Source organism: Numenius arquata, chromosome 7 (genome assembly GCF_964106895.1).
Source record: "Numenius arquata chromosome 7, bNumArq3.hap1.1, whole genome shotgun sequence".
Lineage (NCBI taxonomy): Eukaryota > Metazoa > Chordata > Aves > Charadriiformes > Scolopacidae > Numenius > Numenius arquata.
In genome coordinates this window covers 60,919,310-60,936,938 of record NC_133582.1, presented here as the reverse complement: position 1 = coordinate 60,936,938, position 17,629 = coordinate 60,919,310, and the positions used below count along the sequence as shown (strand labels likewise).

Below are 17,629 nucleotides of genomic sequence, written 5' to 3'. Positions count from 1 at the left end.
CGCAGCTGACTGAGCGCTTTGTTTATTCTCTAACCAGATTCTGCTTCAGGAGAGTCTGTACCACAACTAATTAACCATAATGCTTTATAATTGTATAAACAGAATATATAATAGAATCTGTATGGTATATAATTAATTCTGCCCTTAAGGAAAGTTTTTCTAAGTCAAACCATGTGCTGTTTGAGAACTGTCTCTTTCTGTTCTTGCTTATACAGCAGGTATATTTCCCTGCCAGCAGAGCGTGGGGAACATTCTAGAAAACAATGTTCGTTAAGGCCGGCCAGGTGTTTTCTTGCAGAACTGACTCCTGGGAGCCCCCATCTCCGAAGCTGAGGTGTTTGCAGCTGCCTCTGCTCCTTCCTTTCGACAGCCACCAGTGAGGAGAGGGCCTTCTGTGCAGAAACCTGTCTGGTTTTAAAAATATCAGTCATCTTGCTTGCTGTTGTCACATAGTGGTTATTTGTTTAATCTTGAGCTGTGTCAGCCTCTAAAAACTGTATCTTCATGTGTATTAAGTTCTAAGCTCAGCTCCATTATTGCTACTGGACCTCCGAGACCAGAACAAAGCCTCAAACACACGAATGTTTTGTTCTGGATTATGACCCATAAAGAAGCACAGTGTGGTTGGTGTTCTCCCATCTGGTGTTTGAAATGCTTGTCCTTCCCATGAAAAAAAACAGGACACGCAAGAGTTCAGGAGACCTGGGAGATGAGGCACCTAATCTCGTTAGATGAGGTCCTGCTTCCTTGAAGGGACAGAACAGGCAACATCCATCTGGAAGACTCATCCAAGTAAAGATGTGGAAGTGCCATGTCACCCTTATGTGGGGACCAGAGCTTTATGAGTCCCTGGCTGTGGCTGGTGGAGAAGTCTTGAAACACCAGGCTTGGCAGAGCTGATTCAGCCTGGTGAAAGAATCCACCAGACTGTTTTCAGAGAAAGATGCTGATCAGAGCCGGCAGCCGTCCAAGCACCCCAAGATGGGAAACTCCCCTCTACGTAGTACTTTGCTGATGGTCTAGTTGGAGATCCATTTCCAAGTGCCTTGGGGTGTTGGTTCATGCTTTGGATATCTTACGTGATAAAATAAGTTAATATGAAGATAAGTTGCTTGCTGAAAAAAAAGAAAAGAAGTGAGCAAAGAGCAGAAGCCTCCTTGATCTCGCCACTGCTCGGCCGAACGGGAGGCACAGGTTCCCATCACGCTCCTCTGGAATGATAATCACACCCTTCCTCAAGCCTGACACACCACTGGGAGGATTCTCTTTGCGTGGTGGCCCAGATTCTTCTCGCTGATAAAGCAGCTGTACCCAAGAGGTATTTGTCAGAACTGTCGCCATACAGACAAACAGAGGAGCTGACTCTCCCAACCTCAGAGGCTTGGTACGGAGAATGGTCCGTATCGGCTCCTGTGCCCTCCAGATCAACTCTACAGATCATCCATGTCACCTGTAGAACAGAACACACAATTTCCTTGTGGAGCTTTGAGGTGGTGTTATTGGTTGGCATCCGAACCTTTTTAGGTAATATTTTTAAGGTAACAAGCTTTTTCCTACCCACATCCCCTCCTGAATTCAGAGCTGTCTTCCGTCCCCTTGTGAGCTAAGAAGTCACAAAAACTTTCTTGTTTTCCCTTTCCAAAATTAAGAGATACAGCTTCTTCAACCTTCACATGATCAATTTCTTACTCCCTTTCTCTACACTTCTTGTGATGAGTTATCTCACGTATCATTCTTTTTCAAAATACATTTTCTGTTTAACATTCCCTCTCATGTAACAGAGATACGCTGCCTGCTGGAAGAGCCAAACCCATAGCTCAGTACTGTAGGAGAAGGCCTTCCCCTTGAGACATTTCATCCTGGGCTTGTAATAACTGAACAATTAGATCAAAGAGTTCAGTTTCTGCATGACGACACCGATTTCAGCTGTTTATTTGAATGTAGTAGTTACACCTCCAGCAGCAGCGGTTACGTTAGATCTCAAGCATCAGGGAAACTGTGTGTGTTCAGGTCTGCCTGGCCAGTCCAAGTTTGCACATGACAAGCTTGGGAAGAATTTCTTCAAGTAATATGTTGGCTTTTTGTCATTCAAGACTATGAAGAATCTGAAGAAATTATCCAGAAGACTACTTGACTAGAACTGTCCTGATCTCTCAAAGAAAGAAGTCTCTTTCTGGGCAAATAACACATATAGATAGATTTGCTAAATAATGCTTTTCTTTCCAAGGATCCATAAATTTCAGATTGTCCTTGAGAGTAATAAATGTTGCAATAATGCTGTCCTTGATTACAGGCAAGATTATAGCAGCTCTGACTGGTAGTGATTCCATAAGTGCGTTGGATTACAGACATCCTCCTACTCTACCGATGCAAAGGGCTTATTTGTTGCCTCCTGACGGTCCCCTGGATTCCACTGGAGACCAAGAGCATGCCGTGCCAGCATCTGCAGCTCACTCACCTGCTTTCCTCAGAGATTTGGCACTAAAGCACGGCATTTAGTAGCCAAACCTGTAATAGTCGGGCGTGCAAAACCTTTTACGGACCTGTAATTAAAGCACTATGTGACCATATCAGTGGTGGCCACTTTCTAATGGGGTCCTGAATTTCAGCAGTTCTTGAGGGCTCAATCTCAGAAAAAAAGTTTTACTTCACAGTGCAGGGGCCAAAGTTACTCATATCTTTACTGTATTACCATTACAGCAAGAACCAAAATGACAATGAGAAATGAAGAAAAACTGTATCTATATCATTGTCCATGCTTTCTACTACTACAGAACTTAAAAAAAGAAAAGCTCCATTAAGTCATGTGGCCCTGCCTCTGTCAATGAACAACAACAACAAAAAGTCATGCTTTACAATTTATACTCCAGTGCTTTGTTTATTCGGTATTAAATGACTCATGGACTAAGGTTTCCACCTCTCCCCCTGGGAGATTACCCCAGCTGCTGAGACCTACTCGCGGTTCCCTTTCCTTTGTCTCTCTTTTAATGATGCCCAAGTTCTGCATTCTATTTTAGTTTGGGATGTAAAAGCTACAGAGGAAATTCATATCCCCAAACCTGCTTTTAAATGCAATTAAGGCTGTGACTTGAACCCACAAACTCAAGGAAACATGCAGTTAAAACAGAAATGCATCATATTTGTCACTTCAATACCGTGCCGCCTCAATGGGACACTTTTAAGCTAACGGCACGCTTCCTTGTTTTCACAGGTTTGTTCCTTAGTGTTATGTAAATGCCCTTTTATTGTATGTAAATTAGCATTAGGCAAACTGTTAGAGCCTGTTTTATAGCTGTCACATCAACAAACCACATTTACAAGTAAATATTTGTTCTAGAGGCGAATATATTACCTGCCTGGAAATAGTAATTATTTCCAGCACTTTGCCTCAGTTTGTGACTGCTCTGGCCCCATAACCTGTTACATGCACAGAAGCTCTCAAAATGGAACATCCCAATTAAGAGCAGGTCGCTGTTGGAGTAGCAAACCCTAAAATTCTTCAAACACTGTGGTGCTCTTATACGTTTTATTCTTATTCTTCTTACCAGGTTGCAAAATCTATTTAACAAGAGAATCTTCTCCCGCTTTGAAGATGTAGAGACGGCGTGTTTACTTCCCCATGGTGGTTGTGGAGTCCACCATGTCACTCAACAGCATACCATTTGGCTGGTAAAGGAATCGTGGTGACAAGATCCAGATAAAGTTCAGTGCTGCTTGTTGTGCCTAGGAAGAAAGATGGTGGTGAACAAGGCTTTATTTGTAAGTAAAAAGTAAAGATAGACAGGTAGATGAAATCCAGAGGAGAACTCTTGGAAACGGAGGTTGGAGTTCCCAAACCCTCACATTTGCATTTTAAATCAGTATTGTCAAAATCAGTATTGCCAATTATATCAGTATTAACACCAGCGCAAACCCGACAGCCAGGGCACCGGTTGGGGCATTCACAGCTAATGCAGTTCAAAAAGAACAACAAAAAACCAGATATAGACCAAATCAAGAAATCTTAATGGAAAGATGTCAGGGACTCTACTATCAGACACTTAGAACTGTTTTAATGGATCATAATGGCTTCAATTCTACCTTGTTAAGGGGACGCTGTTCATTTAAAAAGTAAAATGCCATATAAATCAAAGTACTCTACAGCACATTTGTGCTTTCCCAATATCCTTAGCAAGGTAACTGCTCACATGAAATGGTGCCTTTCCTTTCATTTATTGTACTTGGTATGATTAGTAATAAATATAACAATATAAATATATTCAAATCGCTACTGGTATTTGCTTACTGTTTCTCTCTCCTCCATCCAAGGTACTGTTGCTGGACGTACTTAACACAGAGCACCTAGGCTACCCTGAAAATATAATATGTTTCCTCACAAATGGTTTTATAATGTAGCGTGAGAGTGTTTTATAAATACGAAGAATTATTTTTATGATGTCCTTGCAAAATGAAGTGTTGCATTATTCAGCTGTTATTATTGATATTTTACAGATAAGAGACTGGCAAGAGAAATTAAGGTAAAAAAATGCTATGTGTCCGTTACTTTTTGACATCTCAGGTTCTCAGCATACTTAGCTTTTTATACCGTTTCATTCATTTAATGCACCGTATCAATCAGCTTCACTTGGGTGTTCAGCAGCCCCACAAATTTGGCCTCAAATGTCCTCATACTGATTGCCTAGAGATGGAATAAAGGGGAAACAAACCTGCAAAAGCCCTCAGCTGCTCCTCTGAAAGGACTTGGGCTTTCCAATCCAATTGGATTTTTTTTTTTTTCCCCACATGATGAACTGGAGAAAAGGGGATGGAGACGGTGATTGGGTCAAGTGACTAAATTCCAAACAGTAACACAGCAGGGCAGGGTTGCAGGCTGGAGAAAACTCACCTTCTCACGGGGTACGGTGTGACACGGTTGACTTGTCAGCTGAAGGGAAGTGTTGAATGGAATCACCTGTACCAACGGAGAGAAAGAAAGACTTCAGACTGAACGAGGAGCCTGGAAAGAGGAAGAAGTGGTGATTTTTAGCTGCAAGTTGAATGTGAGCCTTTATGCTAAACCAAATACCTAAGGAATACATAATTCAGAAGTCCTGAGTGGTTGGCCTATTTTCCTGGAGAAGAGAAGATGTAGCAGCAGGCCCGATTCCAGACGAGATAAGATTTTGTTATAACAAAAGTAATGGTTAATGGGCAGGTTCTGGTTTAAGTGAGTTATTCAGTATCAGAAAAAAAGCTTCTGGCAGACAGGAAAAAAAGACAGTTATCCAAAATGGTATTCAATTTTCTAAGGGAAAAATCTTAAGGTTCTTATTCTGTAGTTTCCTGGCTTGTTCATTACGCAGTCTTTACCCATAGCGACAATCCTGTGCACTGAACGAAATACAGTAACAAGTAGCATTTAACTCAAAAGACAGCACCATAATACCTTTTTTGCTGAAATTCGATGCTAAACTTAATTCTTAATTTTCCAGTTTGTGAGTATTCATAAATACTAATTTGACCTAGTACAGACAGCGTTTGACTCCATAGGTCTAACACTCCTTTACTTAGTACCTTTTCCCCATCTCCAGGGAAACAAAGACGTGAGGAAAGGAAACCTAACGCTTGACCACATGTTTGGCCCTAAACTGGATGATCAGCAAAGCGAAGGGAAGTCCTCAGCAGCGGGTTTCCTTTTGTTGTTGGAAGATAACGTGAGCATGTAGAGACATGAAACTCATCCCGAGTTGGAAGTGCTGCAAGCGGCGCTGAAAGGGGTTTGCCTGCCTCTACCTGCCCCATTTTGGCTCCTGCTCTCCTTCATTCCCTGTGCCTTTATCCTGGCCCTCCCATCCCATTCCCAAATACTTTCCTTTTTTTTTTATATAATTTTTTTTTTAATGTCTTGTCCCATTTCTCACTCTGCATTTCACCCAGACTTCTCAACTCCAACCTCTTCCCTCGTGGGTCAGCAGAGGGGATAATACCTCCCAAATCAGCAGAGGGGATAAAGGCTTTGCATCAGCAGCCCTGGAGAATTCAAGGGCACAATAGCAAGGCAAGTCCCAGGAAGCCTGAGGACAGAGAGTGCTCGGCTGATCTGAGGAGATCGTATCTCTGCCATTGAACGTTTGGGAGCTGTGAGATGATGGAGCGTGGCTGATGAAGGCAGCGTCCCGCTGTCAAAAAAAAAAAAACTTGTAGTAAAAATAATTCCATATATTTTGGTTTTCCCATGACTGGCTTGTTCTAGCTAGCACTTTTTTTTTAAAGGCAAAACAGGCCAAAAACTAAACCAACACCCTCACGGCTTGAAACAGACATTTTCTAGGAAAATTTGCCACTCCTGCTTCAGCAGAGCTACTCCTCAGTGGCAGAAAGCAGCACTTCCCACAGCGGGGCCCTAACTAGAGGTGGCGCTCCCGTTCCTGCCCAGGGATGCTGCAAACCCCCAGGAATGAGCTCATTTTAGACCCAGTGCTACCATTTGAGAGCTGCACCTTGGGTTGTTTGGGGTTGTTCTAGTCTGCGGCTGCACCTAACGCTTTCTGGCTGCCTCTTCCAGAATATTACTGGGAGGGAAGTACTTCATCTTGTTATTTCTCTCTTCCCCAATGTAATATTCCTGACTGTACATTCATTGCAAACAAGTGAAACACAGGGAATGGATCCGAAGATACATGAAGATAAATGCACCCTTTCTCATCACTATTTTGTGTTAGGTGCTGTGGGAAGTCCTCAGAGACAGGCACAAAGGACTCGTTTCTAAGCAGAATGGGCAAGGGGCAGCAAAGAAAACATGGACAGAGTTTTTCCTCTCTAAAACCTTCAGGTAGGAACAAACTAAGGATTAGGATTGCACCGTGTCCAGTGACTGCCTAAACCTTCCCAGTTTCCATGGCTCATGGCACTCCAGTAAATCTGTTTCTGCCCTCGAGAGATGAACTCGTTAGTGATTGATAATAGCAGGAGAGATGCGTGTAGCTCTGCCTGTGGTTGCCCCTCTCTGTGAGCTCACTCCCTTGTTCCCATGCTCTTGCTGTGATGTGTAATTTCCACTGCTCTCCGGATGCCTCTCCCAGAAGCCGTGCTGAGGATCCTCCCAAAAGGATTGCAGCTTCAGAAATACCACTTTCCTCCAGTGCAAACTCTCTTAAACACACGCTGCCTGGCGAGGTAACTTCTTAAAATGGAAATGAGAAGTAAGAAATGCCTCATATGTGGCTTTTGAAAAGTTCTCTCAAGGTATTTAAGGCAAACATGGGGTTTCGAAAGATATGAAGCTTCTGATAGGAGCTCAGCTTTTGCTTCACTTTCCCTGCTACATCTTCCCCTGAACGCTGCAGAGCGATGGTGTTCCCTGAGGGAAGTACTCTGAAACCTAGACCAAAAACATAATGAAAAATTCAGCAGTTGGCAAAACACTTTAAAATACGGGAGAACGCTTTCTTCATCTCTTCTGAAACTGCCGTTTCCAGAGCACATGGCACAGTGTTGTTATATTATTCTAGTTGAGAAAGGGATTAAGATTGAAATAACTTCTGGGGTGCGAAGTTTTCCCCATACAGATGCGGATGTGTCTGGCAACAGTGTGGCTGGAAGTGGTCCCAGTGGATCTTCTCTTCTTCGCTGGCTCCGAAGGTTGTGCAGGTGACGTGTTGGTTCAGTTCGGCTGGGAAGGTGATGGCACGGTCCTCGGTTTGTTTGAGAAGGAAGACTTGTTACTGATATTTTACACTGCTGTGGTTCGAGGGGTTCCTTTTCTGTTGGGAGCTGGGGGTATCTTTTTTTGATGTCACACGTTTACCTTGTCTTTATGCACCTATTCTTCCTATTCGAATATCTCACTGGTTTTGATGGGGAAGAACACGATGGAATTACTTGCAGGGATTGTAGAATAGTGCCTAAACAGCTAAATTCAAGAGTTATACTAATTCATCTTGACTTTAATCTGATCTAACCCTGAGCGCTGGCAATAACTGGTCAAAGATGCACCTTCTCTCTCAGCTGACACTGAATGATTTTCGGTCTGTGAGACATGACTGTATCAGCAATGTTATCTGACAAAGTTACAGAGAGAGGAAAATGTGCTTGCAGTTTAAAACGCCACTACTTCTACAGGTGAATGCTTTCCAGCCATTTTGATCCCGGCACAGTGAAGCAGAAAAAAATAAACTAGATGATAGACTTCATAAGCGGTGATTAAGCACAGCACAAACTCCTCGGGGGACAAGCCTGAGCACCACGGTTATACAAACAAATTCGGCTCATGCCAGCAGAAAAAACAACAACAAAAAAGACTGGACTAATGGAAAAATACACAGTTGCTGATTGTTTTCTTAAAATTAATTCATAAAAGTGGCTTTGTTGCCTGACCACACGTTCACGTGGATGTGAAGTGTGTTATTCTGATCTCTTCCGTAACACAACCCACAGTGCCTGCATCACACGGTGCCAGTGCAAACGAAGTCTCGTTAACAGCCCATGAATAGATGCATTTTCCTAGAGCACAGTTTCTCACTGGGACTATCAACCGGTTCCTGGGCTACCAGGGGATAAGGCTTTGGAAGTACAGAGTAAGTGGAGTAGCCTGAAGCGTGCTACCAGACAATTACGAGTGTTTATCATAAGATTAAAAAGAGTACAAGGGATATAGTTAATTCTATGACACTTTTGCTTGATTACTGATTGACTGAAAGTCAGTATCACATAGAGCAGAAACCAGCTTGTTTCAATACGAACCATTCTATGTTCTTTTTGTTCTCTTAAAGCCTGCACTTACCGGAGTGGCCCTTGCCCTGAGCTGGCTTCCTCCACGAAGCAGACTCCCTGCATCTTTCCTTCACTGCCATTAGCATCCTATTTGTGTCAGATCCAACATAAACAGCGCTCTCTTGCTGGACGCAGCTCAGCTTATCTTTCCGATCTTATAGCCGTTTATTTTCTTAGCTATTAAGCTCCTCATCTTAATCTTTATTTTCTTTCTGTCCCATTGTCTCATGTTATCACTTCATCTAGCGGGAGCTCCTTCTCCTAGAACAAAAGCACTTTTCTTAGCATCACTGTAAAGCTCCTTATTTTCCTCTTGACATTCTCTGCAAAGTGTTTTTGGGCATATATTAGGGGAAAAAATTCTTCTAAATTCCATATACACTTATAGGAAATGATGAAACTACACTTAATTGGAAAAACACCTTGATCTTGTGGCAAAAATTACTGTAAAGGCTTGAGAGTCACATGTGACGGATGCGAATAACCTTTGTTGCAGGCAACTTTGGCTTCATTTCTGAGCTTTCCCCACATGGACACGGAAGAGTTGGGTTAGCTGTGGGACAGGGGTAGTGCGGGGCTCGGTTCAGAGTCCCTGCTCTCCAATATTAAGTCAGCATCTCTGTAAAGTCAACTTGAAACTCAAAAGCACACCTTGATCCCTCACGGAGCCACCCGCCCCCCCGGGGGCCGCTGTCCCCCCTTTCCACCCACCGCCAGTACGGCCCAGTACTCCCCATTTGCTCAGCCCCGCAGGATCGGGCACCGCAGCGTCTCCCGGAGGCCCCCTCGGGCCGGGCACCCCCCGGGGGACCATCGGAGGAGGCCATCTTGCCTCCCCCGCGCCGGGCGGCGCCACCTTTGCGGGGAGAAATCGCCCGTTCGCCCTGAGGGAAAACCTCGACGAGCACCGCGGCCCCGGCCCCGGCCCTGGCGAGCCGCCCCCGAACGGCCGGGCAGCGGGAGGACTCCTCTCGCCCACCCCCGGCACCGACGGCCGCGGCCCCGACAGGGCCCGAGCCCGGCGGCCCTGCCCGCCCTCACCGCCCCGAAGGGCGCGCGCCGCCGCCGGCGGGCAGCACGCGGCACGGCCCGCCCCGCCTCCCCGCCCCTCCCGCCGCTGCCGCCACATCCCACTTCCCTCAGCCCGCCCCTCCCCGCCGGCGGGCCCGCCCCCCCGCCCTCTCATTGGTCGAGAGGCCAGAGCGACAGGGCCGCTGGTCAATGGAGGCTGAGCTGGCGCGGCGGCGGCGCCCAATGGCCGGGCGCGGCTGCCGCCCCTGCCCCGTCGCGGCCGGGCGTCGGGGCTGCGCGTTGCCATTCGCAGGCAGGGCGGCGCGGAGAGCGGATGGTGCTGGCCGCGGCTCCCCGGGGCTGGCGGGGGCAGGAGCCGGAGCGGGCTGCGAGAGCCTCCCCCCTTCCCCATCCCGCCCCCTCCGGCCGCCTGCGCCCTCGTCGAGCCCCGCCGCCCACCGCCGGGAGCCGGCAGCGCTGTACGATGTGAGCGGCCGACGGGCTCGGCAGCGCCCCCGGTGCCCGCGACGCTGGGGCGGGCGGAGATGGCCGGAGCCTGGCGTGGGAGCAGCCGCCGTCGCCGATAGGAAGGACCGGGGGCAGCCGGGCAGGCGGCGCGGAGACTCCCTCGGGCCGTGAAGCGCTTGTCCCGCCCCGCCCCCTCTCTCCTTCCTTCCCCCCCACCCCCCCCTTCCCCCGCGGCCGGTGCATGCGGGGCGCCGGGGGCCCGGCTCGGACCCCCCGCGGCCGCCGGAGCGAGTGACCCGGCGGGTCCTGCGCATCCCCGCCATGTCCTCCTCGTCCAGCTCCTCGCAGACCCCCCCGTCCCACCACCAGCCCCCGCCGCAGAGGATGAGGCGCGGCGCCGCCGGGTCCCCCACCGCCGGCGGCGGCACGGTCGGGGGCCCCGGTAACGGCGCCGGGGGAGGCGCGGCGGGGACCAGCCGGCTGCTTCAGCCCATCCGGGCGACCGTCCCGTACCAGCTCCTGCGGGGCAACCAGCACAGCCCGACCCGGTCCCCCTCCGCCTCGGTGGGCAGTAACACCGGGCCGGGGGGCGGCGGGGGTCGCGGCGGAGGAGGCAGCCCCCCGCCGCCGCCCAGCGCGACGCCGCCGTTGGCGGCGGGAGGCGGCGCGGCGGAGCCGGGCAGGGTGAAGGGCCGGCAGCGGCGCTCGCCGGAGAGCAGGAGGAGCAGCTCACCTGAGAGACGGAGCCCCAGCTCCCCGGTGTACAGAGGTAAAGCACCGGGACAAAGCCGGCTTCCCTGCCCCCCCCCACCGCCCCCCGGGGGTGCTGGCCCCGGAGGCACCCCCGGTTCCCCCCTCCCCGGTGGTGGTGTGGGGGGGATGTGCCCTGCCCGCCCCCTGGGCCAGCGGGGGTGGGAGCCCGGGGGGGCTGCCGGCCCGGCCCGGTGGGAGTCGGGGGGGGTGGGGGGTGAGGGTGAGCCTTTAGGGGTCTCCCCCCTCCCCGGGAGCGGGGCAGGTGCCATGCCCGGGTTTGCGCTGCCGGGGGTGGGGGGGGGGGGACACGACACGGACAGCACCTCGTCCCGCCGCTTCGCCCCGGGGATGGGGGGGGCGAGCCCTTAAATGTCATCCTCCTCCTCCTCCTCTTCCTCGGGAAAAACACCCCCGTCCTCCCCCCCCGCGCCGCCCGAGGGAGCGCCTCCCCGACGGAGCGGGGCCGGGGCCAGACCCGTCGCCCCCCCCCCCCTCCCCGGGGCCACCGGCGGCTCTGCCCCCCCCCCCCCCCCCCCCCCATTCAACCCCAGCCCGGCCCCGCTGCCGGGGGGGAGCAGCCCGGGGCCCCCCCGACAGAGCTCCTGCTCCCTCCTGCCCTGAAGGGGGGGTGTGCCCCAGAGGGACGAGCCCGAAAGGAACCCTCTTCCCTGCCTACAGGTGTAATTATTCATTAGGGGTTGTTAATGGGCGAGATGAATATCTGGGGTGTCACAACCCAGCTACTGAAGCGTGTCTTAAACCCAAGCCTCAAACGCGCTGCCTTTCTTAAAGGCTTGCCTTTTTATAACCTCTTGGGTTAAAATAGCTAATGTTTTCAAGCACAGACCCCGAAACAAAAAGGGAAATTCCCATATTGAGATGCTTAAAAACAAATAAGGCAGCCTGCCTCCTTGTGATTCATTTAATACTGGATCCTTGAGGCTGTAAAATAAAAACCAACCCGACGCGGCCAAAAATAGGCCTGTAAAGTTGAAAACGTAAAACTGATCCCCAGCCGAGTACAGCTTAACCTGCCTCAGGTCGGTCTGTTCAATTATTGAAGGCGTTAAAGTGGCAGTGGCCATCTTACCTTCCCCCCACTTCCATCTACCCCCCCCCCCCCCACGTCTCCCATCACTTCAGCAGCTGAATGAATGGGACTTAAATGCACTTTTTTCGTTCCCCTGCTGTGGCCATCGGGTATCGTCTCTTTCTGGGGGACGTTTTCTATGGCTCGACACCCCTCGCTCGCTCTTCTCCCTTCTTTAAGTCTTGCTGCGTTTCGTTTCTGTGGCACATTGTGGTCTGCCTTGGTTGCCAACCTGTTTCGTAGCAGCGGAATCTCTTACCTTCTTCCCCCCCCCCCCCCCCCCCCCCCCCTTTCAGTTCTAACGCGTAGTAAAACCTTACAATCCGTAGTATTTGGGAGTTTGGCACATCTCTGTCATCGGAAGGGTCCTAGGACATTTGCGAACGAGCAGGATGTCGCTGCCGGGTATGTGCGGAGTTAATTGACCCCAGCGTATGCAGATGACTGAATTGGTTGTGTTATAATCCCAGCAGAGACACTTCATAACTTATTTCTCCAAAAGATCATTTTTTTGTGCAGAAGTTTTTTTTTGCATTTTAAAATGGAACTGAACTTCAGTGGGTTTGCTTCATCCGAAGCTCTACTTAAAATTTTAAAGATGATATTTTTTTCCCACTATAGGAAATCCTAAATGTGGATTTCCTTTTTTTTTTTTTTTTTCCCCCCCTCCTTCTTTAACCTTTGGAAAAATGCTAATGGGAAAGTAGGGCAAAACAAAACCAATCGGTGCACATGAATAGTGATGGTGCTGCTGCTGAATACTGTAAATTATTTAATTATGGGGGATCCGGAGCAAAACATTGTAGTGGTGCAGTGTCTGAAGGGGTATGGAAGAGGGAGGAACGTGGGCAGTCACTTGCAAGCCAGGCAAAAATACTGCAAAGCTGTGAAGTATTTTATTATTATGTCGGATTTTTTTTTTTGTTGTTGTTGTTGGAGGGGAAAATTTAATTTTTAGAAAGTGGTTTCGGTCATCTTCATCTGTGGGCTATTTTAGCCTTAATAAATCAGGCTGTAAATTAGCGACTGAATGACTTGCCCGTCGTTAAACTTGTTGGCGCTTACCTTAGCAGCATATAGGGCCTGATTGGGTTTAAACGAGCGGATAAACGTATAGAATCATAAAAGGTCCGTCAAGAAATGCACCCCTGTAATCTGTATGCGCTGGGAGGAATTCCTGTCCCCCCTCCCTCTCCGGGTCGAGCCAGCTGCTGCTGCAGAAGCTGACATCCTCTAGCAAATCCTCAATGAATGAATGAAAACAACGTGATCGCCCTAATAATGACCACCATCGCGCGCGTCAACAGCTTGATTTGACCGAAATACGGGCACCATTTTCTAGCAGGCGAAGGAAATAAGATACCCTAACGCTTCGGCCTCGCAAATGAAAAAAGGGTTACCAAACTGCCCCCCCCCCCCCCCCAAAAAAAAAAAAAATCTAGGGCTGGTTTTACACAATTTGGAATATTGTTGCATGCCACAGGGCAGGATTTTGTCTTTGTTTCCCTGCTTGTTCTCAGCCTTTTATGGTATATTACGTATGGATAGTAAAAAAAAAAAAAAAAAGCTTGTTTGTAGCCTATACGGTGGTGGGGAGCGTATAGAAAATTGAATTGCTGGACTGGAGGCTGCTGCAGTTAATAATGGAGGACTTGGGGGGGGAATATGTGAAAACGTGTTTTCAAACACGGACCGTCTTGCTGCAGCTTGTTAAACAACGTGCTACGCGGGCTATTTATAGTTGTCAGGGAGCAAGTCTTGGGGAAGCGACTTCATTAAGTTGTGGGGTTGGTTGGTGGTTTTTTTTTTGTTTGTTTGTTTGTTTTTTGGTTGGGTTTTGGGTTTTTTTTGTTGGTTTTTTTTTTTGGTCAGGTTTTTCAGAACGGTTTCCCACCGCTGTGAAACGGCAGCTTAGGCTCTAGGTATAATCCTGTTGTTTTCCCGGCCGGTGCAGGAGATCTGTTTGTCTTTGGCTCCGCAGTCTGACCGAGGCTGTTGCACGAAGATGTTCCTACTGGAGCCCGCTTATGATGCTGATGGGTAGAGGTTTTTTCCTCCCAGGTGCAGATTCCTTCAATTTGCTGTCCTGTCGTGGATGGTTTGAGCTCCAGCAGGGTAGGTTTAGACTGAACATTAGGAAAGAATTTTTCACAGAAAGAGTGGTCGGGCATTGGAACAGGCTGCCCAGGGAGGGGGTTGAGTCACCATCCCTGGATGTGTTTAAGAGACCTTTAGATGTGGTGTTGGGGGATATGATATAGGGCAGAACTTTGTAGTGTAGGGTAGATGGTTGGACTCGATGATCCCAAGGGTCTCTTCCAACCTGGATGATTCTATGATTTGCTAGAGGTTCTTTTTATAAAGGAGATTTCTGTGAGAACACTCCAGCTTTGAGCCTCCCCAGGTGAGAGGAACCGCCGTGTCAGGTGTTGGCATCACTCGCTGCATGAATGGGAGTATTTCTCCCATCATCATCATCATCGCCTCCTCTCGCCCTTCTTTCCAGAATGCCCTGAATGTTTTTGTTCTGCAGTGGAAACCCTCTGTGTTTAGAATGGAAACTTTTAAGAATTTAATGATGTTTTCTTTAAGCAGATCTGGGGATTTGAAGTGTTTTTGGAAACTATCGATGCCAGCGTTTGTATTTGGGTAGTATTGACAGCATCCGTGATTTCTCATCCATTCGCTATGTTCTAAAAAAGGAAATAAGAGGGGATAAAACTTACGATATTGTAGGATAAACCTGCAATATGTGTCTGCTCCTTTCCCGTCTTCTTGAACATGTTTATCCCTTCCTAGAAGATATGTTTTTATGGCCTGTGTTCATGTTTTGGAGAGTTGGCAATGTAAAAAGTGCCTGGCTGAGTGTAACACCACAGGGTTTTCTTAGAGGGAACGTTGTCTGATGCATCTCTGATCACACAAATGTAAGGTCAACGGCATGTGAAGCAGCCTGGTTTATGACAAAGGACATTTCAATAATAATGCAAAAAAAAATATAATTCTTTCAGCTGGTTAAACAGAACAGATGGGTTGTTTATAGGCACTTACGCTTTACAGGAAAAAAGCAAGTTGTTCTCTTTCTTGCCTTACCTGGATGAAATCAGCGGTTTCTGTTATTATGTAAAGTAGCTTGTATAAATACAAGAGAGTGGGTTTCCTGTTTAGTTCATTTTTTTTCTCGCATGGTATGCGATGTTTTGTATACAAGGAGGGTGGAAATGACTTCTGTATGATTCAAGCTCAATATTGCTTTCATCAAAGGCTTTGATTTGTTCAGCGTTAACTCTGGTGATGCTGTGACATTCTGCTTCGTGTTTTTCTGACTTTCACTTGCATAGTTTATAATCGAAACTTTTTTCCATATTAAATTTTGGAGGCAAAGGTTAGTTTTAAGGACATCTGAAAAATATTGTCATCAGTTTGGCTGTTAAAGGTTCCCAATATCTTTTTACTTCCCAAAATAACTCCTGAAACGTTGCCAATGTTACTGAAAGAAAGGAATTTAAAAAGATGCAAAACAACTGCGTAACCCTGTTCTGAGTAATAAGTATATGTGTATGTGTTACGCTGGCAGATGAAAGGCTGGCGGAGTGAGGAGGGGAGCAAGACAGACAATATTGCTGATCTTTGGACTTGTAAGGGATATCAGTATTTAAAAAAGCCAAATTCAGACTTCAAAAGGCAGAACTATTTTAATATCCTGGATTTGGGCCATCCAATATTTTGGCATCACAAGTATTTATACCAGAGATCAAGAAGATCTTGCCTTTATTTCTAACAAATGTAGGTAAGGAAGTAATTTTTGTGACGCTTCCTATTTCCTGATGACTGAATAACAGCAGTTATTCCCATAATTGTATGGCCCAAACAGTTTTGCTCCAGCTTCATCCCTCTCTCTTCCCAAAATAGGTTTCATCGGAATATAATACGGTGAAGAAAAAGACACTGGCTAAATTTGAACCAGTTGTCTTAAACTCGAAGGCTTTCTAGTTACATGTTGTAACACCACTTTAAATGAGACTAGTATATGAAGAAGTCCTTAATAAATATGTTTCATAAGACAAATTAACACCTGAAAGAAGCTCAATTAAAAAAAACTGCAGGGAAGAAAAATAGAAAGGTGTTTTCTCCCTTGAACATGAATATTGTAGCAAGGCCTTAGCTATAAAGGAAGCACCCCCTGCCCCATGGAAAAAAAGAACTTATAAAGTATATGTATATATCTATTTTAAATCACTGCCTGGCCTTTAATTCTTATTTGTTGGACACAAGCAAGTATTAGCATGCTACATATGGCCAAACTGAAGTTACTTGCCAACATCCATGCAAGGTAAACCAGTGGCTAATAACTGCCATTTCTTCTCTTAAATTCATGGTTCGTTTTCTCCTTTTCCTTCCCGTGGTGGTGGGGTGAACGCAGGCTCTTCAACTGTGTCTTAAAATGCAGGGAGGGTAAGTCAAGGGGAATATATCTTGGGATGTTGCAAAAAAGTCAGTGTTTGCCAAGTATAGACTGGCATGTAGTGAGTTGTTAAGCTTTGCTATATTGGTAAAATTCACAGTGGAAAGCTAGTTATTTTTAAAATGAGGGTTATGCCACTATTGTAGATATCATCATGAAAAAAAAAAAGACTGATACAGTAATTCTGAAATTTCAGTTCAGCCTGGACTTGAAAGCAATGTAGCAACGCAAAACCTATTGGAAATAAAGTACATGCTCCTCAGTGTTTCAGTTTCAGTGAATATTTGAAATACTTTTTTTTTTTTTTTTTTATGGGACTTCATCAGCTGAGTATTTATCTTCATCTGAAGAAGGTTACGGGTTGGTTTTTTTTTCCCCACAACGAAAAACGAAAGTTCCTGTTTCAATCAGTTGGCAGTATGTTCAGTAGAGAAAAGCATTGCCAACGCTTGACACAACAGTGTGTTCTCCATGGATTTCACATATGTTCAAGAAAATTTGTTATTATAGTAGGTTCTAGACACTGAGTAGCATTTTTTTGAAAAATATCTTCTATTGATGAAAAAAGGACCCTGTAGTAAAGATACATAAGTAGAAAATTTTGCTCAAGACTTGAGATTATTAACATTAAAGCAAGATGGTGATCATTAACACAGTTAACTTTTAAATGCATTAAGTTCTCTCCGTGCTGCCTCCCTTGTAAACCTGTAGTGCCTAAAAATGGCTTAAGGTATTTTCAGGCAAGTAAAATAATATTTACATCTCATCATTAGAAAGGATACATCCACAGCAACTTGTCAGCCTGAGATTATCCTCTTTTCCTTCACGTCACCGTTTTTAAGGTGTGGGCAAAGGCAAAATGAAGAGAATCGGAGATTAGAGTGAAGGAAAATGGGTGTTTGTACTTGATAAATCTAATTCTTACGTTTTTAGTGTGTATGACTTCTCCCAAATTAGACTGTTCTTCAGTTATGCTTTAATTTTTCCCTGAGAAACTCTGTTCATTTCTCTTCTGCACCTTTCCTGCTCCTTTGGTATCTGCACCACTTCTTACTATCTGCTGCTCCTGTGTCCTACCAAACGATTGGCCA

The 17,629-nt window shown here is 46.8% G+C and overlaps 1 protein-coding gene across 4 annotated transcripts in view; it reads left to right on the top strand.

The window, feature by feature from the left end:
* The first annotated feature begins 10,551 nt into the window (after positions 1 to 10,551).
* GLCCI1 (glucocorticoid induced 1) overlaps positions 10,552 to 17,629 on the top strand; it is a 55,648-nt gene continuing 48,570 nt past the window's right edge. For all 4 annotated transcript variants that reach the window (XM_074150583.1, XM_074150582.1, XM_074150585.1 and 1 more), the window contains exon 1: positions 10,552 to 10,999. In XM_074150583.1, coding sequence (XP_074006684.1) covers positions 10,552 to 10,999 — 448 coding nt within the window. The remainder of the gene's footprint in view (positions 11,000 to 17,629) is intronic.